The sequence below is a fragment of the Camelus ferus genome, chromosome 17 (genome assembly GCF_009834535.1).
Source record: "Camelus ferus isolate YT-003-E chromosome 17, BCGSAC_Cfer_1.0, whole genome shotgun sequence".
Lineage (NCBI taxonomy): Eukaryota > Metazoa > Chordata > Mammalia > Artiodactyla > Camelidae > Camelus > Camelus ferus.
The window spans coordinates 24352874-24378232 of record NC_045712.1 but is presented as its reverse complement, the minus strand read 5'-3'; the positions used below and the strand labels follow the sequence as shown (position 1 = coordinate 24378232).

General features: G+C 37.5%; 1 protein-coding gene across 2 annotated transcripts in view; it reads right to left on the bottom strand.

The window, feature by feature from the left end:
• The window catches only part of DCAF1 (DDB1 and CUL4 associated factor 1), a 67944-nt gene that overhangs the window by 19351 nt on the left and 23234 nt on the right, over window positions 1-25359 (bottom strand). For both annotated transcript variants that reach the window (XR_004312150.1, XM_032458396.1), the window contains exons 6-22: window positions 21395-21532; window positions 19917-20429; window positions 19508-19609; window positions 16517-16675; window positions 14987-15166; window positions 14319-14528; window positions 13434-13603; window positions 10570-10694; window positions 8381-9644; window positions 7496-7694; window positions 6478-6560; window positions 5848-5932; window positions 3036-3269; window positions 2421-2514; window positions 1776-1880; window positions 1486-1559; window positions 848-949 (exon numbers count right to left, since the gene is read on the bottom strand). Coding sequence is in view for 1 of the 2 variants with exons in the window: in XM_032458396.1 (XP_032314287.1) it covers window positions 848-949; window positions 1486-1559; window positions 1776-1880; window positions 2421-2514; window positions 3036-3269; window positions 5848-5932; window positions 6478-6560; window positions 7496-7694; window positions 8381-9644; window positions 10570-10694; window positions 13434-13603; window positions 14319-14528; window positions 14987-15166; window positions 16517-16675; window positions 19508-19609; window positions 19917-20429; window positions 21395-21532 (3837 nt within the window). In the remaining variant the exon portion in view is untranslated. The remainder of the gene's footprint in view (window positions 1-847; window positions 950-1485; window positions 1560-1775; window positions 1881-2420; window positions 2515-3035; window positions 3270-5847; window positions 5933-6477; window positions 6561-7495; window positions 7695-8380; window positions 9645-10569; window positions 10695-13433; window positions 13604-14318; window positions 14529-14986; window positions 15167-16516; window positions 16676-19507; window positions 19610-19916; window positions 20430-21394; window positions 21533-25359) is intronic.

The following is a 25359-nucleotide window of genomic DNA, read 5'->3' as shown; positions in this document are numbered from 1 at the left end:
CACATTATCTGCTTTATTATCTGCAACAAGAAAGTAAAAAACCCAGTCATTCATTTTCAATTTTACATTACTCAGCAATTAATATTTCTCAGATTTGTCTGAAGAATCAGGCTAAGGGTGTATGCTTGGAAAGAGAATGTGTGAGTCTAGTAGGCAGTAAAGATCTGCTGAAACTCATTAAGTTTGAGAAACACTTCATAACTGACATCAACTGACTCACCACACAGGCCAGCACCTAGCATAACATGATCGTAAATTAAAATTCCCTATGAGAAAGGAAAAGCTAAGACTGGGACATTGATACCATCTACTCACCTTTTATAAATGTTTAATTTCTCAAAAGCATCAGTATCTTCCCTGTATCTATAAACTCACTCTATTGTTCTAAAAATAGATTATGCCATAAAAGCGAGAAAATGCAAACCAGAACTTTAAAAGGTTAAGCCATTTCTATGACCTATCCCAGCAGAGTGACTTCTCTGTTTTGTATTGACATTGGGAAAATGGCAGTCCGCTTATCCAGAAGCCAGACAGGGCACTGATACTGAGGGCGAGTTAAAGGAAATCTCTAAAACAAAATCAGAGATTGCTGAACTGCAAATCAATCTATAAATGGAAGTCAAGGACCATCAGGTACTGGTTAAAAGTTTTGTAATAACAGGATCTGCTTCCTTCTGAGTTTTAGTCATCAAGGGCCTTCAAAATATGCCAAATGGTAGCAAACACCCCTACAGCAAAAACTTAAACAAACAAACAAACAAACAAAAAAACCCTGATAGCAAAAAGCAGAAGAGCATAATCTCTATAAAGCATTATTTAGAAGGAAGAAATTTCAAAGACCACTGACCTGGTCCTCCTCTTCATCTTCATCCTCTGCCAGACGCTGCCTGCCCACTTCATACAGCCTGCATACTGTGTCCATGTTCAGAGAATCTATGCTGCCTTGGTTCTGAAATAGAACACCCAGTCCACAAGGGGCAGTTAGTTTTCAGAAGGCCCACATCCATGCCTCAACTATGCCTGGCACTCACATACCATGACCCTGTAACTATCAAAGCTTCTGATAACCAAAATTCTTGAACTGACTCTAAAAATGTTACACCTAGGATACAGAGGGAAAGAAAAACAGAATGAGAAGGCTTGGGCAGAGAAGGATATGGGCACAAAAGAGACCACCATCCCTGGAGCAAACCTGTTGCAAAGATGCTCTGGCGAGAGATCCAGACTCCTCTAAAATAAAGGGATGACAATGTGAGTCCAGGATAATAGGAGATAGAACTCTCTATGCTGGAAAATACTGGGATTTTCCTACTACTTCTCTTATACAGTGTATCTCTCCATGAAATGAGTGGGTTATCAATAATCTACCATCAGGAATGCACCAACTTGAGAACACATCTTCTATCAGACAATACCTGGATTACAAATTGGAAATGATCTTAAACATCACAATAGAACAGCAGGGTTTCTGCTAACTCCCTTTACCTCAATGACAGCAAGATAACAGTCTTTGGTGTCTGTGCATAGGTCAAAGATGTTCCGTTTCACATCAATGGTCGCTGGAAAACAGAATGTGACAAGACTCGGGATTGGACTACTGCTGTGATCTTAAAACCAGCTTTTCTGTTAGAGAATTCAAGTTGATTGTTCATAAATATTGCCATAACTCCTCTGCTTTTCAGTGAAAAATTATAATCCTCTCAGAAAATGGAGGATCTTAGAAAAGGAACACCAATACATGGCAAAATGACCAATGTCTGCCCCTTCATGCTTACCTATAGGTTTGTAGTCAGTTGCATTAAATGTTCGGAAGGATGACCCAAAAGGGCTTTTCATCCTCTCTTCCATTAAGTCTTCTTCATCATCTGCCTGCAGCATAGCTAGTTGGGAGGAAAAGGGGAAATGGGGCAGGGGAACAAAACACTATTAGAATCAGAAACATCCCCCATTCACAACTGTAGATACTAATTTTCACTGAAATCTTGAGACTTCAGTGAGTTTCCCTGTAGTAAATTCACTCTGCATCTAGTTAGTTCCTCTCAAAGCATCCTCTCCTTGCAAATCCAAACAATATCCTGAACCTCCCACAACAGTTAAAGCTGAAAGCTTACAAAATCCCAAGACCAAAAATGCAAAGGTTTTTCTTTACATTCATAATGATAACATATGGGAAATCACTGCATGAAATTTCTTTGTATACAAGATTTACTTGTTATCTTCAAAGCCAGTCACCTTGCACCCTAAATCAACATTGTTTTCATCAACAAATTTTGTTACCATTTATGCTATTATCTTTTATGTTTCAACTTTGAAATGTTTTCCAGTTCATACTTGAGAGACTTCTTAATAGGAAGTATCCAATTAAGTGAGGGGAGGGGAGAGAAGAAAGAGAAAATGATGAAAAATAAAACATTTATTACCTCCATACATCACTGTCCCCGTGTGGTTGAACACCACACGACACTGATCCAGTGCAGGAACTGTGTGTAAAAGATGGAAAGTACGAAGGTCCCACTAGGAGGGGAGTGGTCAAGGAAAACTGTTTTACCCGAAACTTCTTATCTAACCTCTTGGAGGAAATTCTGAAACATCACTTTTCTCCTCCTTCTTATTAATGATTTATAAGTCAATGAGATCAAGGTAAAACGATATCCTCACATACATGAAAGCCACATGAGTTCCCCTTCTCTTATCAGCAGTGCTTCATTTCACTCTTATGTATAGCAATCGATTTCTATAGAGTAAAAGCAAAATTCTTCTGAAGATAAATAAAACTCAATTTGATACTTGGGGAAGTGGGAGGCAGAAATCTGGTCATTCTTCCCAACACAAAGAAAACATGCTAGTAAGAATCATCAATAATTACCAATATCAACAAGAATCCACTGGAGATTCAATGACACTTCAAACCAAAGGAGAGGCACCAGGTTATTACCTGTGTGGTTACTTCAACTAGGTATTGGTAGAAAGATAAATTATTTCTGCATTACAAACTAGATAACAAATGGAAAGTGAGACATGGCTGTAAAGGATACAATCTCAGTATTAATGATGACCTCCAGCCCATTCGGATGGAAAACTCCACTGATGTTCATGTTGAACTTGTCAAACTTGTGGATGGCCTGCGCAGAGCGGACATCCCAAAGGACGCCGTCATTTAAGACAAGATCATCTGTAGGATTAAAGGTGGCACAGTTCCTCTTGTAGTTGTTGGCAAGATCTGGGTTAAACAGAGTCAACAGCTTGTTGCCAGTCTGAATATCATAAATCTTTAGAGAAGAAGGGGTGGGAAGAGAAAAGTCAGACCAATCCATCCGTTGACAAATTCAAACAGAAGCTGTGTTAAGTATCTTTCCCACACTTTCCAAATCCCATCAAAATTATAAAAGCCCTAATACTGAAAAATAACTGGAAAGTAGGAAGGCCACACACATCCAAGCAAAGTTTATGTGCTGTGCTTTCCATTCAGGGTTTGAAAAGTCTCTTTCCCACAAGTAAGAAAGTGAGAAGCTAAGACTGTAACAGGGATAAGAAAACCCTCTTCTTCCCAGTCCCCCTTTCAAGAAAAAGAAAATATTTCTAAGATTGAAAATGAGAAATTCTCCATATGGATTAACCAACGGTTATCCATAAAATACTCTTACAGGTTACTTTTTGGAGAAAGGCATCAATGAAATATATTTTTCTCCTTAAACTCCCAATATACCAGTTTAGCCCTACAATAGTAACAATTCCAAAGTCTACAATGTGCAACCCATGCAGAGACCAGATCTATCCCATCAGCTTACAGACATGATGTAATATTTCCAATCTTTAAAAAAAAAAAATCCTCCTTTAACAGAGGAACAAATAAGGAGACACCACAAGGAAACAAACAAATCCAGATCATGGGACAAGACAACTAGCCTGGTCTCTTCAAAATTCAATGTCATGAAAACTGGAGAAATGGTTCTTGGCTTTAAAATATTAGTGAGACATAACAATCAAATGCAATATGTGAATCTTGGCTGGATCCTGGTTCAAAAAAACAAAACAAAACATTTGAAACCAAACATATCAGAGAACAATTGGGAAAACTGAGTATGGAATGGTATTAGATGGTATTTGGGAATTACTATAAATTTCTTATATTTGATAACAGTGTGATTATGTAATAAAATGTCATTATTGCTAGGATATACATGCTATGAGACTTAGGGATAAAATGTCACAATGTTTGCAACTTACTTTCAGTGATTCAGAAAAACACACATTTACACAGAAAGAAAATACGGCAAAATATTAAACTGATCAATCTAGGTGATAGTTATATGTACTACTATTTCAACTTTTCTACATATTTTAACATTTTCAAATGAGAAGGTTGGGGAAAACCCTCCTTTCACCACCCCATATCCTCCACCTTAAGCTACTACCCCCACTTCTCTACCTATTTTTTTCAGCAAAACACTTCAGCAAAAGACTTATCTATACTCAGTGTCTCCACTTCTTTTCTCCTGTTCTCTCATGAACCGAGTCTAATCAGATTTTCATTCCAGTACACAAACTAGCTCCTGACAGGGTTAACAATGACCACCCTGTAACCAAGTCAAAGGTCATCTCTCAATTCTCATCTTATGCACCCCATCAGCAGTTTCTGACCCAGAAGATCAATCGGAAGCTTTTGAGTACCCTTACCTTCTAGGGCACATGTTTTTCCCAGGATCTCCTGCTGCCTAACTAGCCACTATCTTGGTCTCCTTCCCAAGTTCCTCCTCATAACGGCAACTTCTAAATATTGGCACATGCCAGGACTCCGTCCTCACTTTACTTCTCTAGCCTCCTTAATGACCTCATCCAAGTTCGTGGCTCTAAAAATACTGACAAGTGGATGACTCCCATGTTTATATCTCCCATCACAGACTTTTCTCCTGAACCCTGAATTTGTATATTCAACCATCCATTCCCTATCTGAATATCTAAGAGAATCACACATTTCATGTGTCCAAAACCCAGGGCCCAGAAGCATCACTTCTCATCACCTCCACCATGCCTACCTGGGCCCAGCCCCCCTGCAGCTCTCACATGTTAGTGGGCACAATATCCTCCTAACTGGACAGCCTGCTCTTGCTTCTCTCATAGAAACCAGACTCACACTTTAGGAAGTTTATATCTAGTCACATGCCCTCTTGCTCACCCTCCAGTGTCTTCATCTCTCAGAGGAAAAGCCAAAGGTCCTAAATAACACACTGCAAGATACTACATGGTATTCCGTACCTCCCCCGCCACTGACCTCAGTTCTTACCCTCCCCTTCTCCCTCCCACCTCCCAATTAAGGGCTTTTCCCTTGTCATTCCCTGTCTTAGATCACATTCCCCCAGACATCTGCGTGACACCCACACTTCCTTCAAGACGCTACATAAACATTATCCAATCAGTGACAATGATTATCCTAGTTAAAAAAGAAGTCTCCCATACCATCACCAAGCACTTCCTGCCTTTTGCCCTGCTTTCTTTTCACTGGCAGCACTTACCACCTGACATACCATATATTTGCTTCTTTACTGTCTCCTCAGTGAGGGTCCATAAAGGCAGGGACTTTATTTCATCTAAAACTTACTGCTTAAAAATATCTGCTGTGCTATATGAAATCGTTCTCAAATTGCCAGGTTAAGTTCATGTGCAGTCTTTTCACATTTTTCCCATAGAGGTTAGAACTACCCCATTACACTTCTGGATGCCATCTGGAAACACTATGACTGAGTAATTTCTTGTCACCGAAAGGACTTAAGTCCTCACATTCAGTCCATAAGAGTTCAGAATAAATGGACAAATCAGCTTGAAAGCAGTGGATTCTTAAGTACTTACGTGGGCAATGTCTCCTTTTGTGCCTATGACTCGATCCTGAGAGTGCTTACTGAACTCGACATAGTGATCTTCTGTGAAGGAATGCCTGTGAACAAACAACAAAAGTAATTAAGTAACTGACCTTCAGGACAGACTCATTCAACTGACTGAAAATAAAGCGATCCTCAGCCTCTTGCCTGACTATACTCACCTAAAGATTCTCAGTTCCCAAAGAGGAAAAAATTGTACACTTAATATTAAAAAGCAAATCCCTCCATCAGTTTTGTCCAAGCAGATCCAAAGTAATTAATGGGAACTACCTGGTTAAAAAATGGCTAGAAGGACACATGTGCCTTTGAATTATGCCCCAACAAAGTGCAACTTTCACATGTGAACATGAGAAAACATACAGATGTGCCATTTCGGATTAGTGAAGGGTCTACTGTATGATGGGAATGTATATACTGGGTGAGAATGTCCAGGAACTAAAAAAGATAAAATCTTGTTAAACATGAACCACAGATGAGGAAGAGAAGTGAGCAAAATAACTTACAGCATTCCTCTTTTTCCCAAAAGGCTTTGAGTCAAAGAATCAGATGAAAAGGGTAAATCATAAAACAGAGAGACTAGGTTGTAAAAGTAGATACATACTTCATATCAAATACTGATTTCATTCCCCAAAGTGCAGACAGAGGCTGGCTCCAAGTAGCAGATGTCAGCAGCAAGGACCCGTCCTAAAAGATGAGGGGAGGCCCAAGGTGGGTAATAATATGTTTATATAAATGCTACTTACCATGAGCATTTTAAAATCCAAGCATACAAAATATTGTTGGATTATGAAGAAAACAGAAATACTCTTAGGAACCAAGAAATGGTCAGAAGCTGCTGGGATTTAAGTAACATGTACCTCCTATGTCCTAAAAAGTAACTAAATTTAAGAGAATATTACATCCTCCTGAACTAGTAACAAAAATCCCAAGGGGGGGTGGCTTGGAAAGATGTCAGAGATGGTTCCTCCTTAATATTTGGCCATATTTCTGTCTCCTTCATCTGAAATATCAGTCAACTGAAAACAAGTGTTAGCCTCTCTAGCTAAGGATTCTTAAAGGTTTCTCAAGGAGAAAGCCCAATAAAAGGTGAGCCTCCTTTACTCTAAAATCAGAAAAATTATCCTTGTCATCTTAGCAGTCTTGACTTTTAGAAACAGCAAAGGTGTCAATTCCATCCACAGAACAGTACTAATAAATTATGAGCCACCACTGGAATCAAATAATGCTTGTTCTTCTAAAAATTCACAGTACGTAAGAGATTTCCTTCTGACATACACAAAAAACTCTTGTGGTCATAGCTGATAATCTGTTTCCAACCGAAGCAAATTTTTAAAAAATCTATCTTAAGGTCTTAGAACAAAGACTGGCAAACATAGGGCCAGAGAGTGAATACGTCAGGTTCTGCAGGCCATATGGTCTGTGTTTCATGCCACTATGGTACACAACTCTGCCACTGTAGCACAGAAGCAGCCATGATAATACACAAACGTATGAGCATGGCTGTGCTCCAATAAAACTTTATGTACAAATACAGGCAACTAGCCAGCCAGCCCACCGGCCCATAGTTCACCAACCTATCCTAGAAGAATGACTGGGAACAACCTAGAAGGAACCTTTACCCTAGAAGGTTCGAGGTGTGTGATAGCTGAGTTGTGACAGTTATAGCTGGCCTCTTCTTGTCCACTAAACACATTATAGAGCTTCAACTGCCCAGTGCAGGTGCCAAGCATCAGGAACCGCTCCCGTGCTGAGAATGCACAGCAGGTGAAGCCACTCTCATCCTCATTGGCTTCCCGGAACACTGAAATGGGGCGGAATCTAAGCAAAAAAAAAAGAAAAAAAGACAGAATCAGAGATAAGGAACATGCAAGAACATGGAAAAAGGAAACTGTTAGAAGGACAAAAGTATGTTTGAAATGGGTTCTTCATAAATATCATAGTGACCTTCAGCGGTTTATCTTCATTTTAAAAGAGAGAAAAGGACCTTCATTTAAAATTTTTAACATTAACAAAAATGCCCATGTTTAAAACCTGAGATCCTATGACCTGTATGTAAGACTGTAAAGAATCAGAATAGGAGGGGAGGAGCTACAGCTCAGTGGTAGAGTATGTGCTTGGCATGCACAAGGTCCTGGGTTCAATCCCCAGCACCTCCATTAAGAAAAATAAAGAATCAGAAAAGGAGACAACTTGGACCAGCACAAAAACAAATTTGGGAGCCTAGTTAGGGACAGAGTATTGCATGGGTTCTAGAAAATATACTAGTTATAACAAGAATGAAGATTATCTTATCAACGTTGCCAATAATCACACAAGGAATCCACCGCTGACAAAAGAAGGTATAGTTACAGTGTTCATGTAGTCCCACAAAGTAGGAATTCCTGGTATTGCAGGCCAAGAAATGGTTTTCTGGACTAATCACTCCATGCTGATACTGCCCATACATTTTGATTTAAACAGAAAAATCCTTCCAATTCCCAGGGAGTGAGGTTACCTCTCCTTACCTGCTAAAGATAAGGTGCCTATCAAAGCATCCGCCATCCACCCCTCCATACTTTGGAAATGATGCCCTGCGGTTTAGCCTTGAGGTAAAGTTTATTGGCGCTTGCCGCCTCTGTTTTGGCTCAGGACATTGGTGAGGAGTAAAGAGAGAGAAAGGTGGGCAGGTGGCAACTGGGTTCTTGCAGCGCGCGTGCTGCTCTCTAAGATATTCTGTGATGATACTGTCCAACGTAGGTGGGGAAGGAAGATGTCTGTCCAACTGCTTTTTTATGGCTGGGCTTTGGCTGTAGGCGCCATGGTCCGACTTCTGCCGCAACACTCTGATTTTCCTGCCATTGCAGGGTGATGGCCTCTCTCTGATAAAACTGATCCTACCAATCAAAGGGGAGTTGCCTGCATAAGATGGGCCAGGCAGAGCTAGTGAACCCTGGGGGGCCCGTGGCTGAGGATGAGCAGCAGGGGCAGAAGGGGCAGAGGCACCCACAGCAGTATGGCTGCCCAGTCGAGTTGCAATGCCATTGGCAATGCGAGGGGTACGGGGGAGAGACACAGGAGAAGCAGCAGCAGTGACTGGGGTGAAGGCAGAAGAATGGGAGGCAGCAGTCATGGGCAGGTCAGCTTCTTTAGTCAGCACGGTTGCTGTCTCCCCAAGCCCTTTAGAAATGAGATGGTTCCGTATCAGCAGAAGCAGCTCTTTCTCAGGAAAGGAGATCCTCGACTGGGCAACAACATCTGCTTTCTGCAGTCGTGCCAGGGACACATCAGTGCCAATGAGAAGTGGCTTTCCTGACACGCGTTCAATGAGCTCAGCAGCATACTTGCAGAACTTGACGTGGTCACTGCGCTTGTCCTGCAGCACAGGCTCCTTCATCAGCTGCTGGATCTGGCAGCTGCTAAAAAGGGGCAGTTTGCTGATGATCTGCCGGACAGTGCTACTGCGAGACAGGCCCACCAGGGCCTTGCAAGCCAGGGCCCGGATCTGGTCTGCATCTGTGATGGGCATCTTGATGGACAGTAAGGACAGAAGCACCTTGATGCCATTGTTGGACTGGACCACATTCCACATCTTGGCCAGAGTGTGCTCGCTGCTTTTGGGAGTCTGAGGCAGCTTTCTCCGAGGAGTTCCAGAGATAAATTTGCCAATACTAGAAATTCTGTTATCCGGGCCACACACACAATTGATGATAATCTGAAGTGCTGACTTCTGAATTTCAGCATCATGAATAAAAAACTCACCCTCAGCCACTCCCAAAATAATGCTGATACCTATCGGGGGGAAAAAAAACATTTCATATAACTCCTCATAAAACTAATAGCCAACTTCACTGGTTATTCCAGAGTCAAAATTTCTATTCATTTTGTTCCATTTAAAAGAAAATTACCACACTTTTTAAGAAAAGCACAAGGAATAGTTTGTGTAAAATGCAATCAGTTCTACTACAATGTATCTTTATGACGCAATACCTCATAAGCAGTTGTTAAATAGGGGAATGATGTCAGTATAATGTGGAAGTCACCAAGGTTCATGTGCAATTTTTCCTAGGTAAGGAGAGCAAAAATAGTGGGAATAAATTAAAACCTTCAGGAGGAAAGGAAAAAGCCCTCAGCCTGGCTGCTATAGTGGCAGCAGGAACTCTTTCTTCTATATATGAGAAAAGTTAAAAACAAGTGGCTATGCCTTGGACTTTCAGAGTGGTGCATCCTAGGACCCAGAGCAGGCACACTATTTGTCATGCTCACCTTAGCAGCAGCCCCCATAAGCCTGCTTATGAGGTATTTTCAAACAAAGTGTATGCTTTTGTTTTGTATATAACAGCTGCTATCCATTCTGAGCTGCCTGCCACTTACTAATTTTGTTAGGGCTCAGCTAACAAAGTTGCTTATTTTCACTGTCTGCCCCAACCCATTTTTCTCATGAATTCTATTTTTAGCACAACACTCTGCAGAGTAAAAAGGTTTCAGGAATGCACATGTAAACCATTATAGCAGAAACACCTGTACAACCCAGAAAACCTGAGTTTACTCACATGACTACCCTATATGAATCTAATGGCATGACTTACAAGGTACCCTCCTCTATTACCTTCTACTCTAATATTGCAAAATTCGGTCAGGTAAGTAACCACAACCAGAATGGCAAAGGAAAAAAATCCAGACCACGCAGTAACAAAAATGGCAAGGTACAACCTACCTACAGTAGAGACAGTGGAGCCGGCCTCATCTAGCACATCCACTGATTCTGCCAACTGGAGCTGGATTTTTGGCACAACAGTGAGAATAGCCAGGACATCCAAAGCAAAGCGCACAGTGTCATTCCTGGACAGGAAGAAGAATTAGTCAAAGGGAAACTAGGATACAGTCACAAGAAACAACAGTTAAAAGAGACAGACAGACAGACATACGATGGATCCGAACTACTACCTGTTTGGCTCTGTCCCTAGTCATGGCGTCAAAAGAGGTTCTGTAAGTCACTATGACATTACTTTCAAAAAACATGGGACTGGAATTTTCACCCATCAAATTGCTAAGATTAGAAACAAAGGATAATCCCCAGTGCTGGTGAAGATGTACAGAGACAAATGTTCTCAAACTTTTGGTGGGAGTAGAAATTAGGATACTCTTTTTAGAAAATAATCTGGAAATATGAAACAAGGTTCTTAAAATGTTCATAACCTTTGGCCCAGGAATTTCCCCTCTAGGAATCTGTCCTAAGAAAATAATCAGAAGCACAAACAAATATTTATGTATTAAGATGTCCATTATCACATCATGTAAAATAGCAAAAGAATTAAGAAAACTTACACAAATAAGAATACACGTGTTAAATTATGGTACACTCATACGATGAACTACTTTGACAATTATTTTCAAAGAACTCTAAAGGACAAAGGAAAAGGCTCAAAATAGAACATTAATGAAATAGAAAACTTAAGATAAAAAATTTTAAATCTGACAATACCAAGTATTGGCAAGAAGGTAGAAAAATGAAAACTCCCATTGACTGCTGTTGGGAGAAGAAAACACTACGATCATTTTCCAAGCAACTTGGCAACATCCACTAAAGATGAAATGCAGACACACTACAACCAAGGTTGTACACATCATGTCCTCAAGAGAGACTCCAAAAAGAGGTTTGTGGTACCATTCATTTGACAAGAAGAAAAGAAGTAACAGATACTAAATGTCCATCAATAGGAGAATAAAGTATAATATAGAAATATAAGAGTTCAAATAAATATCAACATGTATAAATCTCAAACACATAAGGATGACTGTATATCTAAAACTTATATTAAAAAAGTAAATAAAAATACAGGGCAAAAACCAAGTTGGCAAAAGACGCATACAGGATATATTTACATAATTTTAAGGAATACAAAAGAGTACTATATTGTTATTTATACACCCACACACGTATGGCATAGAAACATGAATGGAGACAATGCACACCAAATTCAGAAGATTGGTCACTTTGGGAGGCAGAAAGAGGAAAGGAATTGAGAAAGAAACAAATACAGCAACATGCCAACCCTGGGTATGGAGTAGTTGTTATTTTATTCTTGACCTTTAAGTATTTTGAGATATTTCATTTAAAAGATTTGCTTAAATATTATAATCTCAATTATGTATATTTACATACATTATGGAAAAAAGACTGAAGAAATTAACAGTGGCTGAGAATAATTTTCATTTCTAAGGTTCTGTATAATCTAAGCAGAAACAAGAGTTTAATTTTATTTTTAAAAATAAGCTTTTAAAGAACATACTTATATTTTAAGTAACCAAATATGGATTTACCACTCAGAAAATGTATTTATAACCTTCCTAGTTATCTTCTGAGTTTTCATCATCTTTAAAGCAATGTTCTCCAAGTAAATATAATAACCTACTTTAGTGCTCTAAAACAGTGGTTCTCAAATTTTAGCTAGGGGACCCCAGGAGTCTCTGAGACCCTTTCAAAAGGTGCTGAGATATAAAAACCATTTTCATAGTAACACTAAGCGGTTATTTCCATTTCTCAGTCTCATTCTCTCACGAGTGTATTGTAAAGCTTTCCAGAGGCTGTCATGTGTGATGTCACATAAGACTGAACACAAAAGCAGATATGAAATATGAAGCCAGACATTTTAAAAACTTGATGAAATCATCTGGTTTTATTTTAGAAACTTCATTAAAAAATACTAATAAGCAATGGGTTCAGATTTTTTAAATAAATTCATAAATAAATATTCTTACATCGTCTCAGTTTTCATTTCTAATATGTTAAGTATCAATAGATATAATACAAAAACAAAAGTTTTAGGGGGGGGTTCTAATAATTTTTAATATGGATCCTGAGTCCAAAAAGTTTGAAAGTGGCCGCTCCAAAAATACTCCCCTAGATTTAATATCCTGGGATTTTAGCAAACAAGCCATGTGCACCCTAAATAAGCCCCTTGTGTCTTATGGTAGTGGGCAGATAGGAAAAGAAAGTCAAGAACCACTGTTTATTAACCTTGTTACTATCTTCTCTTCAGATTCCTTTCCAAAATATGATTTAATTCTGTTTGTATCATCCTGAAATAGAATCCATCCAACCTTCTGATTCCATCAGCTGTCTTTTTTTCCTGACCCTTGTCCTGCTCTGCTCTGTTTTTAACTGAATGGTGAAAATCATAACAAGAGTAAAAAATAGTTTTATGTGAAGGTAAGATAAATATTATACATGGTTGTCAAGCAGTGGAGAGACATTTTAAGTCTAAGTACCAAAGGATACTGGACTCTAGTCTCAAGACAGGACTTCAACCCCACCTCTGCAGCTGTCACCTATGTAAATTACATAACTTCTCTAAGAGTACAGATGCTGATCCCTGCCTACTGTGCAGTATTCACAATCACCAAGACAAAGCACCCTATAAATTTAACATTACATTATCACACTTAATCTAGTTTCTCAGATTCAAGCCCAAAATTTCAATTCAACGGGTTTTTGTTAAGCACACACTATGAGAAAACCAACATCAATCTAGCAAAAAGCAAAATCTAACTTCTTTTGAAATCCCTCTCTGATCCCACCTTGCATAATAGGTCTTCCAATTGCAGGCAATAGAAATAAGCTGCAACAAGAGTTGGACACAAGACAGTTTGAGGAAGACTTCTGCTGGTTCCCAGTATAGCTGCGCTGGGCCATATTCTATCAAAAACTCCATCATCTCCACAATTTGTTCATGAGTATATGAACATGCCTAAAAGGAGAAAGATATATCACTAAAGAACTCTATCAATTTGCCTGCTTTCTTCAGCACAACTCAATGGCCAAAAGGTTTTAATAACAAAGCTTAGTAATAAATGCTTTCAAATCCCACAATTTTTGAGTCCACAGCCCATATGTGAAATAATAAATACATATATATTGTTTAATCTTTTATTTATAACTAGATTCACAATACCTTTTGCCCAAAAAAAATAACATAATGTTCAAATTATTGGTGCCTATATCTCACAGCTTAAGAAGAAAAAGAAGCACCATGTAAAATAATGGGTTTCTTTTCAATTTGTGATTTTTAAGACATGCAGTTACTAATCTTTGTTCCAAGACATACCAAGTTAAGTTCAAAAATGATAGAGAAGTGGAATTAGACACACCCTCTGAGAAAAGAAATTCCACACAGAAGGAAGTAGTACACAGGAGGATATCCAGTACTTTTCATAAAATAAAGCCCTTTTACGCACATTGCAGCTCATCTTTTAGTTCTAGTATCCCAGAGACGCACCAACTTACAAATGGAAGCAAAATAAGTCCCTGATACCTCCATTTTCAAGTATTCTGCCTCCACATAGTGCAAGTATAATCCGACAATGTACATCTCATGTCGACTTCACTGATATGAATGTGCATTTCAGGCCCAAGATGCTACAGAGAATATTAACAACATTCCCTTTAAGACACGGTTCTCTCACCTTGTATGGGGGCTGAGGATGAACAAGAATGCCACCCTCAGTCCTCTGAAGTGACTGCTTCACTTGTTCCAATTTAATAGCTAGGTGAGCCTCAAAGTACTTGCGCAAGGCCATGCAGGTATGTTTCCCAGTTTGGCGGCTGGCAAATATTTCATCATCGCTCAGAAGTGCACCCTGATCTTCCAAATTTAGAATCTCCAAAGTACTGATCTATTAAGAAAGAATGGACAAAAGATGGAGAAAACAAAAAAGAAAAGTAAAAGGAGAAGATTTCAGTTTATGCTCAAGAAGACTAACAAATATCAAAGTACATCTGTCTATACACATGCTAAGAGTAGCCACAAGAAAGCAAAACATTAAACTCATACTGAAAAATTACATAGCTTTCAATCATGTCAAAAGACACAGAGGCACAAAACTATTGCTTTTAGAAAGATCAAGCAATTCCCCCTACAGAATTACTATATTCAAGGCAAGTCTACAATGGCACAGTCCTCTAACTGCTTAAGAGGAAGAGAAATTTGTGAATGAACGAGAAAAAAAGACTTTATGAGAATGACAGGAAAATTCCTCCAGTCAGAAGCTTCCTCTCCTCAATGCTGCTGAAAGGCAACCTAGATAAGCAGGACCCCTGTTCCTCACAAAGAGAAGCCACTGAAGAACCTCACCAAGTTCACCAGACGACGAAGACCATCATAGCGGTCAAAGAGTTCCAACACAGCCCGGAAGGAGAAGCAGATTGAGAAAAACATAGTAGCATGGCAGCATCCTGAGGCATGAGAACATTCCATTAACCACAGGGTATAGTTCACCACATCAGATAGAACATTGTGGGGATGCATGCAAACCTGTAAAAAAATAAAAATAAAAACATAATTTTTAAAAACTAGGGTCAAAGGAGCTTTCAAAAGGGATGAAAAATTCACCAATGTAGACAGATAGCTTTGCAGAATACAATCATCATTCCTGGTCAAGTCATTCTGAGTTTAAAGCTTAAGTTACAAATGAAATTTTATAACAATCTACTCCAAGCTTGGAAACAACCTAAATTTAGAGAAATATTTAAATCCAACCTACACTTACTGAGTGCCAAATTTTGCAAATATTTACATCCTTTAATGCTCACAATGCTCTGTTGTACAGGTATTAGGATTCTCATGTAACAGATAAGGAAGAGGCTCAGGGAAGCACAGGACTGCCCAAGGGTGATAAAAGTGACCAAGCTGTCTGATAATAAATTCTCCAAGTTTATTATCCTCTCACTCACTCATTCATTCAAACATATTCTTGGCTTCTAAAGGTCAGACAATGAATTCTGAAGCATTATCCAGGTTTGCATGGTACTTTTTTTTTTTAATCTTAACCACAATTAATTTTGTACATACACACACAGATTAGGTTACTATTCTCAAAAGACCATATATTCTTGCATAATGTTGATCTCATGAGGTGAAAACATTAAAATCAAAACACTGCCTTACTAATAAATAAAGATGAAAAAAGACATTGTCCAAGAAGAATTTACCAGCTTCACTCTACCAGAAGAGTCACACCACACAGAATAGTAGAAAAATATTCCAGGCACAGGAATGACGAGCGCTTCCCTAGTAAGTGTCTAGGGACCCACTTATTTGCAAATGTACAACCCACTTACACTTTTTAAAAAAATCACTAAATAAAAAGTCTTAACTGGAAAAACAGAAAAACCAGCTAGGGGACCTCTGGAGCCCTGAGAACTGGGATGATTTTACTATTTCCACCACAAACTACTTGTTAACATATACAAAGTATCCTCTGTTGTTTTTACAACAGACTGACTCAAAAAAGCAAAATGTAACTCTACTGAGGGACATCTGAAATGAGCTTGACAATATCCTAATATCCTAATGCAACAGAAATGGCAAAAAGAAGCTCCCAGACCTGTCTTGGATTTTGTTGGTTTTTTTTTTTTTTTTTTTTCCAGAAAGTTAAGGGGGGGAAAGGACCTTTTCTAAAGAACCTTACATTTGGGAACTTTTCTAAAGAATTTTACATTTTTAAAATGTTGTAAAGATCAGACATTTATGCTCCTTGCTTCGTTCATTAAAACTTAATGCAGCTATTCATTTTTTTTTTTATCCAAAAGTCGTTCTGTCAGCGTACTAGAGTGTTCCCCACCCTATTCCACTCCCATACATTTGAAATGGACTGGACTTAACTCTTTCCATGGCATCCTGGTTGTAGGACAGGTAATACAAGCACATGGACACACCAGTTGCAGCCATAGAAGGACGAGGAATTTCCAGTAATTTCTGTACTCCACCATGGGCAACAAATTCTGTGGCAAACTTGTTATGGAGCAGGAGAGATGCTAGGTGCTAAACAAAGAGGACATATGTTACCATGGAATAATCTAGAACAAATATTTCTTCACAAAATATTAAGTTGCTAAATATAGGACTCCTCTGAAGTAGACAATCACTCCCTCACAACAGAAGTAAAACCGATACTGCTTATGGGAAACAAAAAACAAAAACATAACAAACTCTAAGAATCCATAACACTCCCTCCCAATATCAAAGGTTTCCATGAAGGTGAAAAACAAGAAAGGAAAAATACTGCTGTAAGTAATGACATAATCCTACAACCAATCTATCGTTACATAGCTTCGCTAAGAATTTCTGTTACCCTTCCCATTTTAATCATAGTCAGCTCTACGTTTTATTTAACTTTGGCTCAGTCACTGACTCATCATCTAATAAAATCCAAAACTGCCTTCTTTTAACTTGATCTTTAGTATATCCCCAAAGAACAATCTGTAGCAAATTATCAAAAGTAGTAAATTTTTAGAACTAAGCAGAATGTACTTTAAATAGATCTTCATTAAAAAACTGTTTTACTAAGTCTACAAAAGACAGGCCTTTGCTATCTTTTAAGCTTTGTTAACTTAATGTTCAATTCTTACTAGCCTCTCTGGGTGGACCTGATCTTCTGGGCAATTTTAAGGGCAGGGAGTGCAATGCAAGCAGCAGGCTACTCAATGACTCTGAACCCAGGCCAATGCGGATGGGGCCTCGGGAGAACTATGGCTCCCCCTCCTGTTTCTCATGCCAAGGTGTCTTATGGGTGGTGACACAGGCACATGGTACGAACAAGACACACATGATTTGATACCTGTATAAATCTCACTAAGGTCAATGGCAAAAAACAGGTATGTACCCTGTTCATAAGTTCTCTCAACACCTAGACTCAGACTGATCCTTACACATGATTCAAATCTCTTCCCTCTTTACTCTTCTTGTCTGTTACACAAACTTCTACCACACTCACACCCAGTCTTTCCCCAAGGAACAGCTAAACCATGTATGGTTCTCTCTCCAATACCTAGGCCATTGCATGTGGTGGTTTTTCTCAAAGTCACTACCATAAAGTGGCAGTTCCACCAGCAGGTGGGGAAAAAGAACAAGCAGGTTCAACTCTTACCTGCTCCTTAATTTTATTTGGCTCAACACAGTCCATAACCTGGCTCACCTCACTCATGTAGGCAAAGACAGTATTTTCTCTCTTTATATTGTACCTCCATGTAAGACATAGTTCTTAATTTACTACTTTAATTTACTACCTTCATCTATTTTGTTTCTACTACCTTCAACACCTGTTCCTTCTCCTACACAACTGAGTCTTCCTTTAAAGCGAAACAGTACACATAACTTTCTGCATTTTTTTATATCCCTATAAGGATCTGTTGTGTGATTTTTCCTTTTGTCCCTATTTCATCTTCTTTAATCCTTTATATGACTCTGCATCAAAACAGCTGAATAATGACAACCATTATAGTTCCTCATAACAAAAATCTATAGAAATAGCAACTGCCCAAATTCCTTCTTTCACTACATCCTTTTCAGGACAGGATGCTGCATCTAAAAGCAACACCTTTGGGCCACTGGAGACAATCTCATCTCTAGCTTCATCCCACTGTTCAAAGCATAATCATGAGTTTACACACTTTATACACACACACACACACTATATCCCACACAAGGGATACATGTTACTCCAAAGTATGTCTGACATCCTCCAAATTTAAAATTTCTGGGATCTGAAAGGAAAATTTCTTCATTTCATACACTCTGGAACTGTGCTATCCAATGCGGTAGTCACTGGCCACATGTGCTAATTTAATTTAAATTAACTAAAATTAAGTTAAAAATTCAGTGCCTTAGTGGCACTAACTACATTTTAAGTGCTTATATATGGCTTGCAGCTACTATACTGAACAGCAGAAAGAACATTTCCATCATCACAGAAAGTTCTACTTGACAGCATAGTTCTGGAATATCAGGAATAAAACTGCTAACTTTAAAGAGCCAGAGAGAACGTCATCTCTCTTTCAGAGGTCTTGTCTGGTAGCTATTATTTCTCAGGAAGAACAGACTAGTCCTTCCTTTGTGCCCCACATTTTTTTCACAACATCCGTAATATCTAAAAGAAACCACAGGTTTACATGCCTGTCTCTCTTAACCAAACCATAAAGAGCAGAGACTTAATTTGTCTAATATTGTAAACATCACAGAAGAGTCCTATGTTCATTAGTTACCTGTTGGGTAGAACTGTAACAGCCACGATGGTATGCATTCAACTTAACCTCTCTCTATTCAGTTTACCTTAATTATCATGAATAGGTATGGCTCTGGTGGGCTAGACTGACCTGCCCTCCCATATTTAGCCTCTTTGCAACCTAGAAAATCATTCACCTTTACTGAATTTGGGTATGCCTCTATTTCTTTATTCATTTTCTGGTTTATATTTTGTTCACCCTAGATAATCTAATATCATACAATATGCACATAGTTAAGAATTCAGAAAAAGTGTTGACTGGCAGAGGGAATACTGAAAAAGTAGTATGACATAAAGTACTATACACGTAGTTTCCCATTCCTAAATGTAACAATAACTGAGGCCACTCCCAGGTCTAGATCCACTTTCTCCCTTAACATTCAATCCTCTAGGACTGACCCCTGAATTTCTGTGGAGGCACTTGGTAAGCCTCATCTTTTCTACCTAAATAGGAAATTTTCATTTGTAACTATTTTGACACATCTGGCAATAGAAATACCCTGAACAATAAAATCCAGAGATGCACTATAGCAAACCACACAGGCCCATCCATGTCAAAATGTTCAGTGATCTAATATTCTTAAGAATTTTACCTTGAGTGCCTCAAATGTAAGCAGGACATCATTAGTCTGTTTCAAGTCAATATAGAACATCATCAACTCCCGTGATCCAAGTTGCATGAATATGGGAAGTAACTGAAATCAATACCAAAAGCAAGTCTTAACATTTGGATTTATTTTCACATATTTCCTATTCCATTATGAGGACAGAAGATTAAAGAAATGAGGTACCTCCTCCCACCTGTTTTATGAAGATAAACACAAACACACTTTGATCTAAAAGGCCTTATCAGAGGTGACATGCATAAGACTTTACCAGTTTGAGGCAGAGTTTTCTGTTTTAGAGTAAAAACACATTAATGTATGAAATGCTACAATAAAATATCCCAGAAATAAACACAGTAATCCCAAAGTGTGAACAGTACTTTCCTAATAAGCTTACCTCCTGATATTCTCCTAATGGGGTCAAATATTGGAGAATAAGTCGCTGCTCGATAGCAGGAGTCATAGGATAAAGAGTGTAATTGGTGCCAATCACCCAGGGGGACATTTCTGACCAGCTGCTGTTAGACAGCTCAACAAACATGCGATCTGGATCAGATGATGAGAAACCCAACTTTTGCTTGGCTTTCCTAAAGCTCTCTCTGTCACCCTGTTTTGCTGACTTGTTTTTCCTCAATCCTCCTTCCTCAGGTTTGGTTGCTGAGTTCATTCTGCTACTGGTCTTGTGGCCTGAATCAAGATGAAAGGAGATCTCCATGTCTCCAGAGGCTTCCTCTTGTTCACCATCCACTACATCTACAGCCATGTCGCCATAGTCCATATCCACAGCTTCTTCATCCAGAGGCAAAAGAGGCTCAGAGGAGAGCTTTCGAGGGCTAGGACGCTTGCTTTCTTGCCTCAAAGCCACTTCCTGAAGCTGTAGCTCCCTCAGTCTTCGAAGCACTATTGCCACCTTTCAACAGATAATGGAATAAAAGGGGTTATCTCTTCTACATCTTAATTTAAATGACTCTTAATAAGAAAATCTCATTTCTACTTAAGGAGAACTGGATGCTCATGCAGTTATCTCAATGCCTGGTAATAGTAAAGATTTGAAAAATACGTTGACTTCATTCCTACAGCTTGATGAAATAAATAATTCCCCAAAAAATTCCCCAGAGAACCCAAACCAGAAAACCTGCACATGAAACACATAATTCACAACACATCTGTCTGGATCAAGCTGGGCTGGGCCATCACACCTGAAGAGGCAGACACTAGTTACATTCACAATTTTTAAAAAATGTCTTTGAAAGTCAAAAGTTTCTCAAACTTTATCTGTTATAAGTTGTATTGTTAGATATTATCTACATTATACATATAATTACACAATCTATTTTTCAAATTTTCCACTTATGTTTTACATTTTCCTTTAAGTACTCATTTTTTGGGCCAATCCTAAACCACAGTATTATGCTTAGTTTTAAAAAGAGAAGAGTGATTAGGTTGGCAATTTACTTTAAACTGCATTTTAAAAAATGTGGATGGATAGAAAAATTGGAGAATGGATGGATGGGTATGTCATAAAACATAAGTGTAGAACAGTATGTATGCAGGTGTTCACTGTAAAATTCTTTCTATTTTGCCATATGTTTGAAATTTTTCATAATCCAAATATTGGGAAGGGAAAGAGAATGGTACAATTTTATTTGGTATAAACTAAGACGATTCTTGACAAATTAAAAACAGCTATTTTCAAGTTAAAAAAAAATAAAGTCAAAACTCTTATAAAAAAGTAATCTTGAAATACTGAAATTATAGCTACACTCTAGTACAAGGCAGTGAATAAAATCTATCTACTCAAGTTCGGATAGCAAGAAAGAACATGTGAATACTCTCCCATCTTATGCAAAAAAATCATTCTAACATGGTCCATACCAGCTGTGAATTTTCGTCCCTGTAGTTGGCAGCAATGTCTTGATTTTCCATAGCACCTCCTAAAAGACCAGTAGAATATGTCCTCAATGGCTGATCAGCCTCTCGGGCCCATTTGAAAAGATTTTCAACAATTCCTTCCTATAGCAAAGGAAATGAAATAGTATAATGCAGGGAGGAAAGAAAATCAATTTTCATAATTAAAGATACAAGCAAAGATTTCAGTCTTTTTTTTTTAACATTTTTTATTGATTTATAATCATTTTACAATGTTGTGTCAAATTCCAGTGTTCAGCACAATTTTTCAGTCATTCATGGACATATACACACTCATTGTCACATTTTTTTCTCTGTGAGTTATCATAACATTTTGTGTATATTTCCCTGTGCTATACAGCGTAATCTTGTTTATCTATTCTACAATTTTGAAATCCCAGTCTATCCCTTCCCACCCTCCACCCCAAAGATTTCAGTCTTGTAAAAAAAATTTTAATAAAGTATTTCAGTATTGCTCATAAGATTAAAAAATGCAAGTAAACTAAATGTACAAGAGTAAGAGTAGGTTTAGTTAAATAAAGTTTCTGTGCATCTGTGAAACAGAATCCTATTTATCCATTATAAATCAACCTAAAGATCAACAATCACATAATATAGCCCTATTTTAGCTGTTAAGACCCAAAAGGTTCCATGACCAAGTGGGGAGCACTAAAAATTCTATGTCCCTCTTTGAAGTTCACAATGCACAATTAACATTATCAATGCTCTGAGAAGTCCTCCATCAAACAAGTATTTAATTCCACTATCCCACTTTTTTAAATTAGTTTTTATTATGAAATATAATACATATAAACATGTGTAGTCCAAAGAAAATGAAAATCACCTATGTGATTTACCGAGTTTAAGAAGCAGAAACCTACTGAAAAATTGTGCTGTACACCAGAAAGTGACACAACATTGTAAACTGAGTATAACTCAACTGAAAAAAAAAAAAAAGAAGAAACAAAACTGGGGAAAAGAGTCTTTTCTATATTCAAGGAGACTTCAAAGACTGCCATTTCTTTTTTTATTTCTGTGAGATTTCATTGTTTAGCATAAAATCTGAAATGACTACTTTCAGTGTACAAAATTCACTATTAAAACTTTGAAAATTTAAAAAAAAGCAGAAACCTCCCATGTGTCCCTCCTTGTATCACCTGCCCCCTCCCTCCCCAAAGGGTACCTATATTGCTAAATTTTAACAATTTTCTCCTAAAGCTTTTGTCAAAAATTATGCTTTCAACTCTATAAATTGTGTGGTGCCATATGTATTTTTCTGCAACTTGTTTCTTTTATTCAACATTATGTTTCTTACATTCATCTATACTGTTGTAATCGTCACAAACAGCACTCAACAGGCTTTATACATAACTTATTTAATCCTCATATCAACCCTATATGATTGGGTAAGTACTTACTGTATTTACAGAAGAGAAAACTGAGTCACAATGAGGTTGAGTAACTTACCAAAAGTAACAAAACTAGTAAGTGGCAGAGCTGGGATCTGATCCCGGGCAGTATACCTCCAGGTGCTCTTCACCTCCACATTCTGCTGCTGCTATTTCATTGACTTAACCAACTATACCTATTTTTGTGCCAGCATGTCCCTAGGGTAAACATCTAGGAATGGAACTGCCAAGTCACAGGTGTGTATGCTCAACTTTACCAGAGGATACCAAACTATTTTCAAAGTGACCACAACAATTCACATTTCCAACAGTGAATAGTTGTTTTTTTTCTGATACCAACACTTGGGCACTATCAGACTTTTTCTTTTTTTGTAGTCTGGTGGGTATAAAAAAAAATTATTCTGTTTAACTTCAATTTTCTTATTTACTAATGAGATTCAGTAATTTTTTTTCATGCCTCTGACTATTCAGGATTCCACTTTCTGTAAAATAGTCATGTCTTTTATGATAAACAAGTTCTTTTTATTTAATCATACTTAATAATATTTTCTTTTAATTTTGTGCACTTTATATCTTAAGAAACTCTTCCCTAGGATCATGGATTCATTCTATGTATTTCTAAGTTTCAAGCTTTAAAAAAAATTAACACTCTGAAAAACACGTTTTGAGAAATTTTGTTTTAAAATATTTATTGATATGAAAATATATGTACCATCTATTTTAAATGTCTTTCATTCTTTTCTCTTTCCAGTGTAATAAGCTTAAAATACAAACTCCACCTGCATGTTACCCCAAATTTCTGTTCCCCCTTTTGCTGTCCAAAGTTGTTTATTTCAGTCAGTATTTCTAGGTTTATAGAAATTCCCTGAGGACATTTCCTACTATTATCTGGCCTCTATTGCTGCTGTGGCAAAAAGCCTGCTATGTTTATCTGCAGGAATTTTCTTGACTCTAGTTGCGTCTAAAATCTTCTTTGTCTTTGGTATTCTTCGTTGGGCTTCCTGCATCTGAGTGGTCATATCGTTCATTAATCGAAAAAATCCTAACCTCATTTCTCTGAATACTGCCTTTTCCTTACCTCTCTATTCTCTTTTCCCGAAACTCCTTTTAGATATATTTTTAATTTTCTAATTCTACTCCCTATATCTCAACTTCATTCAAATCTTTCATATTTTATTTCTAAGAGCTTCATTATTATCCTGGCAGATCTTCTAGTTTATTAAGTCTATTTTTAGCTGTGTCTAAACTTCACTCTAACTCATTTATGTCGTTTTAAAATTCAGTATCTGTAATTTTTATTTCCAGTAGTTCCTTGCTTCACTTTCCAAATGGCTATTTTTTTTTAATGTCTTGGACTCTTCTTAGAGTTCTGATTCTTTCTTTTACATCCAATAATTTGTAACCATTTTTAAGCATGCAATTCAGTGGGATTAAGTACACTCACATTGTTGTGTAACCATCTCTGCTATATATTTCCAGAACTTCATTACGCCAAATTGAAAACTCTTAACTTCCACTTTCAATAATGGATAGAATAACCAACCAGAAAAATCAATAAGAAAACAGAGGTTGAACAACACTAAAAACCAATTAGAGCTAAAAAACATATAGAGAAAATGGAACATTACAGGATAGATCATTATGTTAGGCCACAAAACAAGTCTTAACAATTTAAAAAAGACTGATCTCTTATAAAGAATTGTTTCCAATCACAATGGAATGAAATGAGGAGTCAACAACCTAAGCGAAAACTGGAAAATTTATATATGGAAATTAACACACTCTTAAAAAATGAATGGGTCAAAGAAGAAATACAGGGAAATTAGAAAATACCTAGAGATGAAAGCAAACAAAAATGCAACATACCAAAATTTATGGGATGCCACAAAAGCAGTACAAAGAGGGAAATCTACAGCCACAAGCACATAAAGTTAAAAAGAGAAAAAGGTCACAAATTAATAACCTAACTGTACACTTTAAGGAACAAAGAAAGGGAGCAAACAAAATCCAAAGATAAGAGAAGTATAAATAAATAAATAGATAAATAAACAAACAAACAATAGAGATAAATCAAATAGTGAATAGAAAAATAGAGAAAATTAATGAAACCAAAACTTGTTTCCTTGAAAAGAACAACAAAATTGACAAACCTTTAGCAGACTGACCAAGGTGGGGAAAAGGCTCAAATTACTAGAAACAAAAATGAAAGTGACATGACTACCAATTTTACAAGAATAAAAAGGACTGTAAGAGAACACTATAAATAACAATACACCAACAAATTGGGTAACTTAGATAAAATGGACAAATTCCTAGAAACACAATCTACCAAAACTGACTCATGAAGAAAGAGAAAAACTGAATGAACAGACCTATAACCAGTAAGGAGATTGAATCAGTTGTCAAAAACCTCCCCAAAACAGAAAAACCTAAGACCAGATTGCTTCACTGATGAATTCTACCAAACATTTAAAGAATTAATACCAATCCTTCTCAAACTTTCAAAAAATTAATGAGATGGGA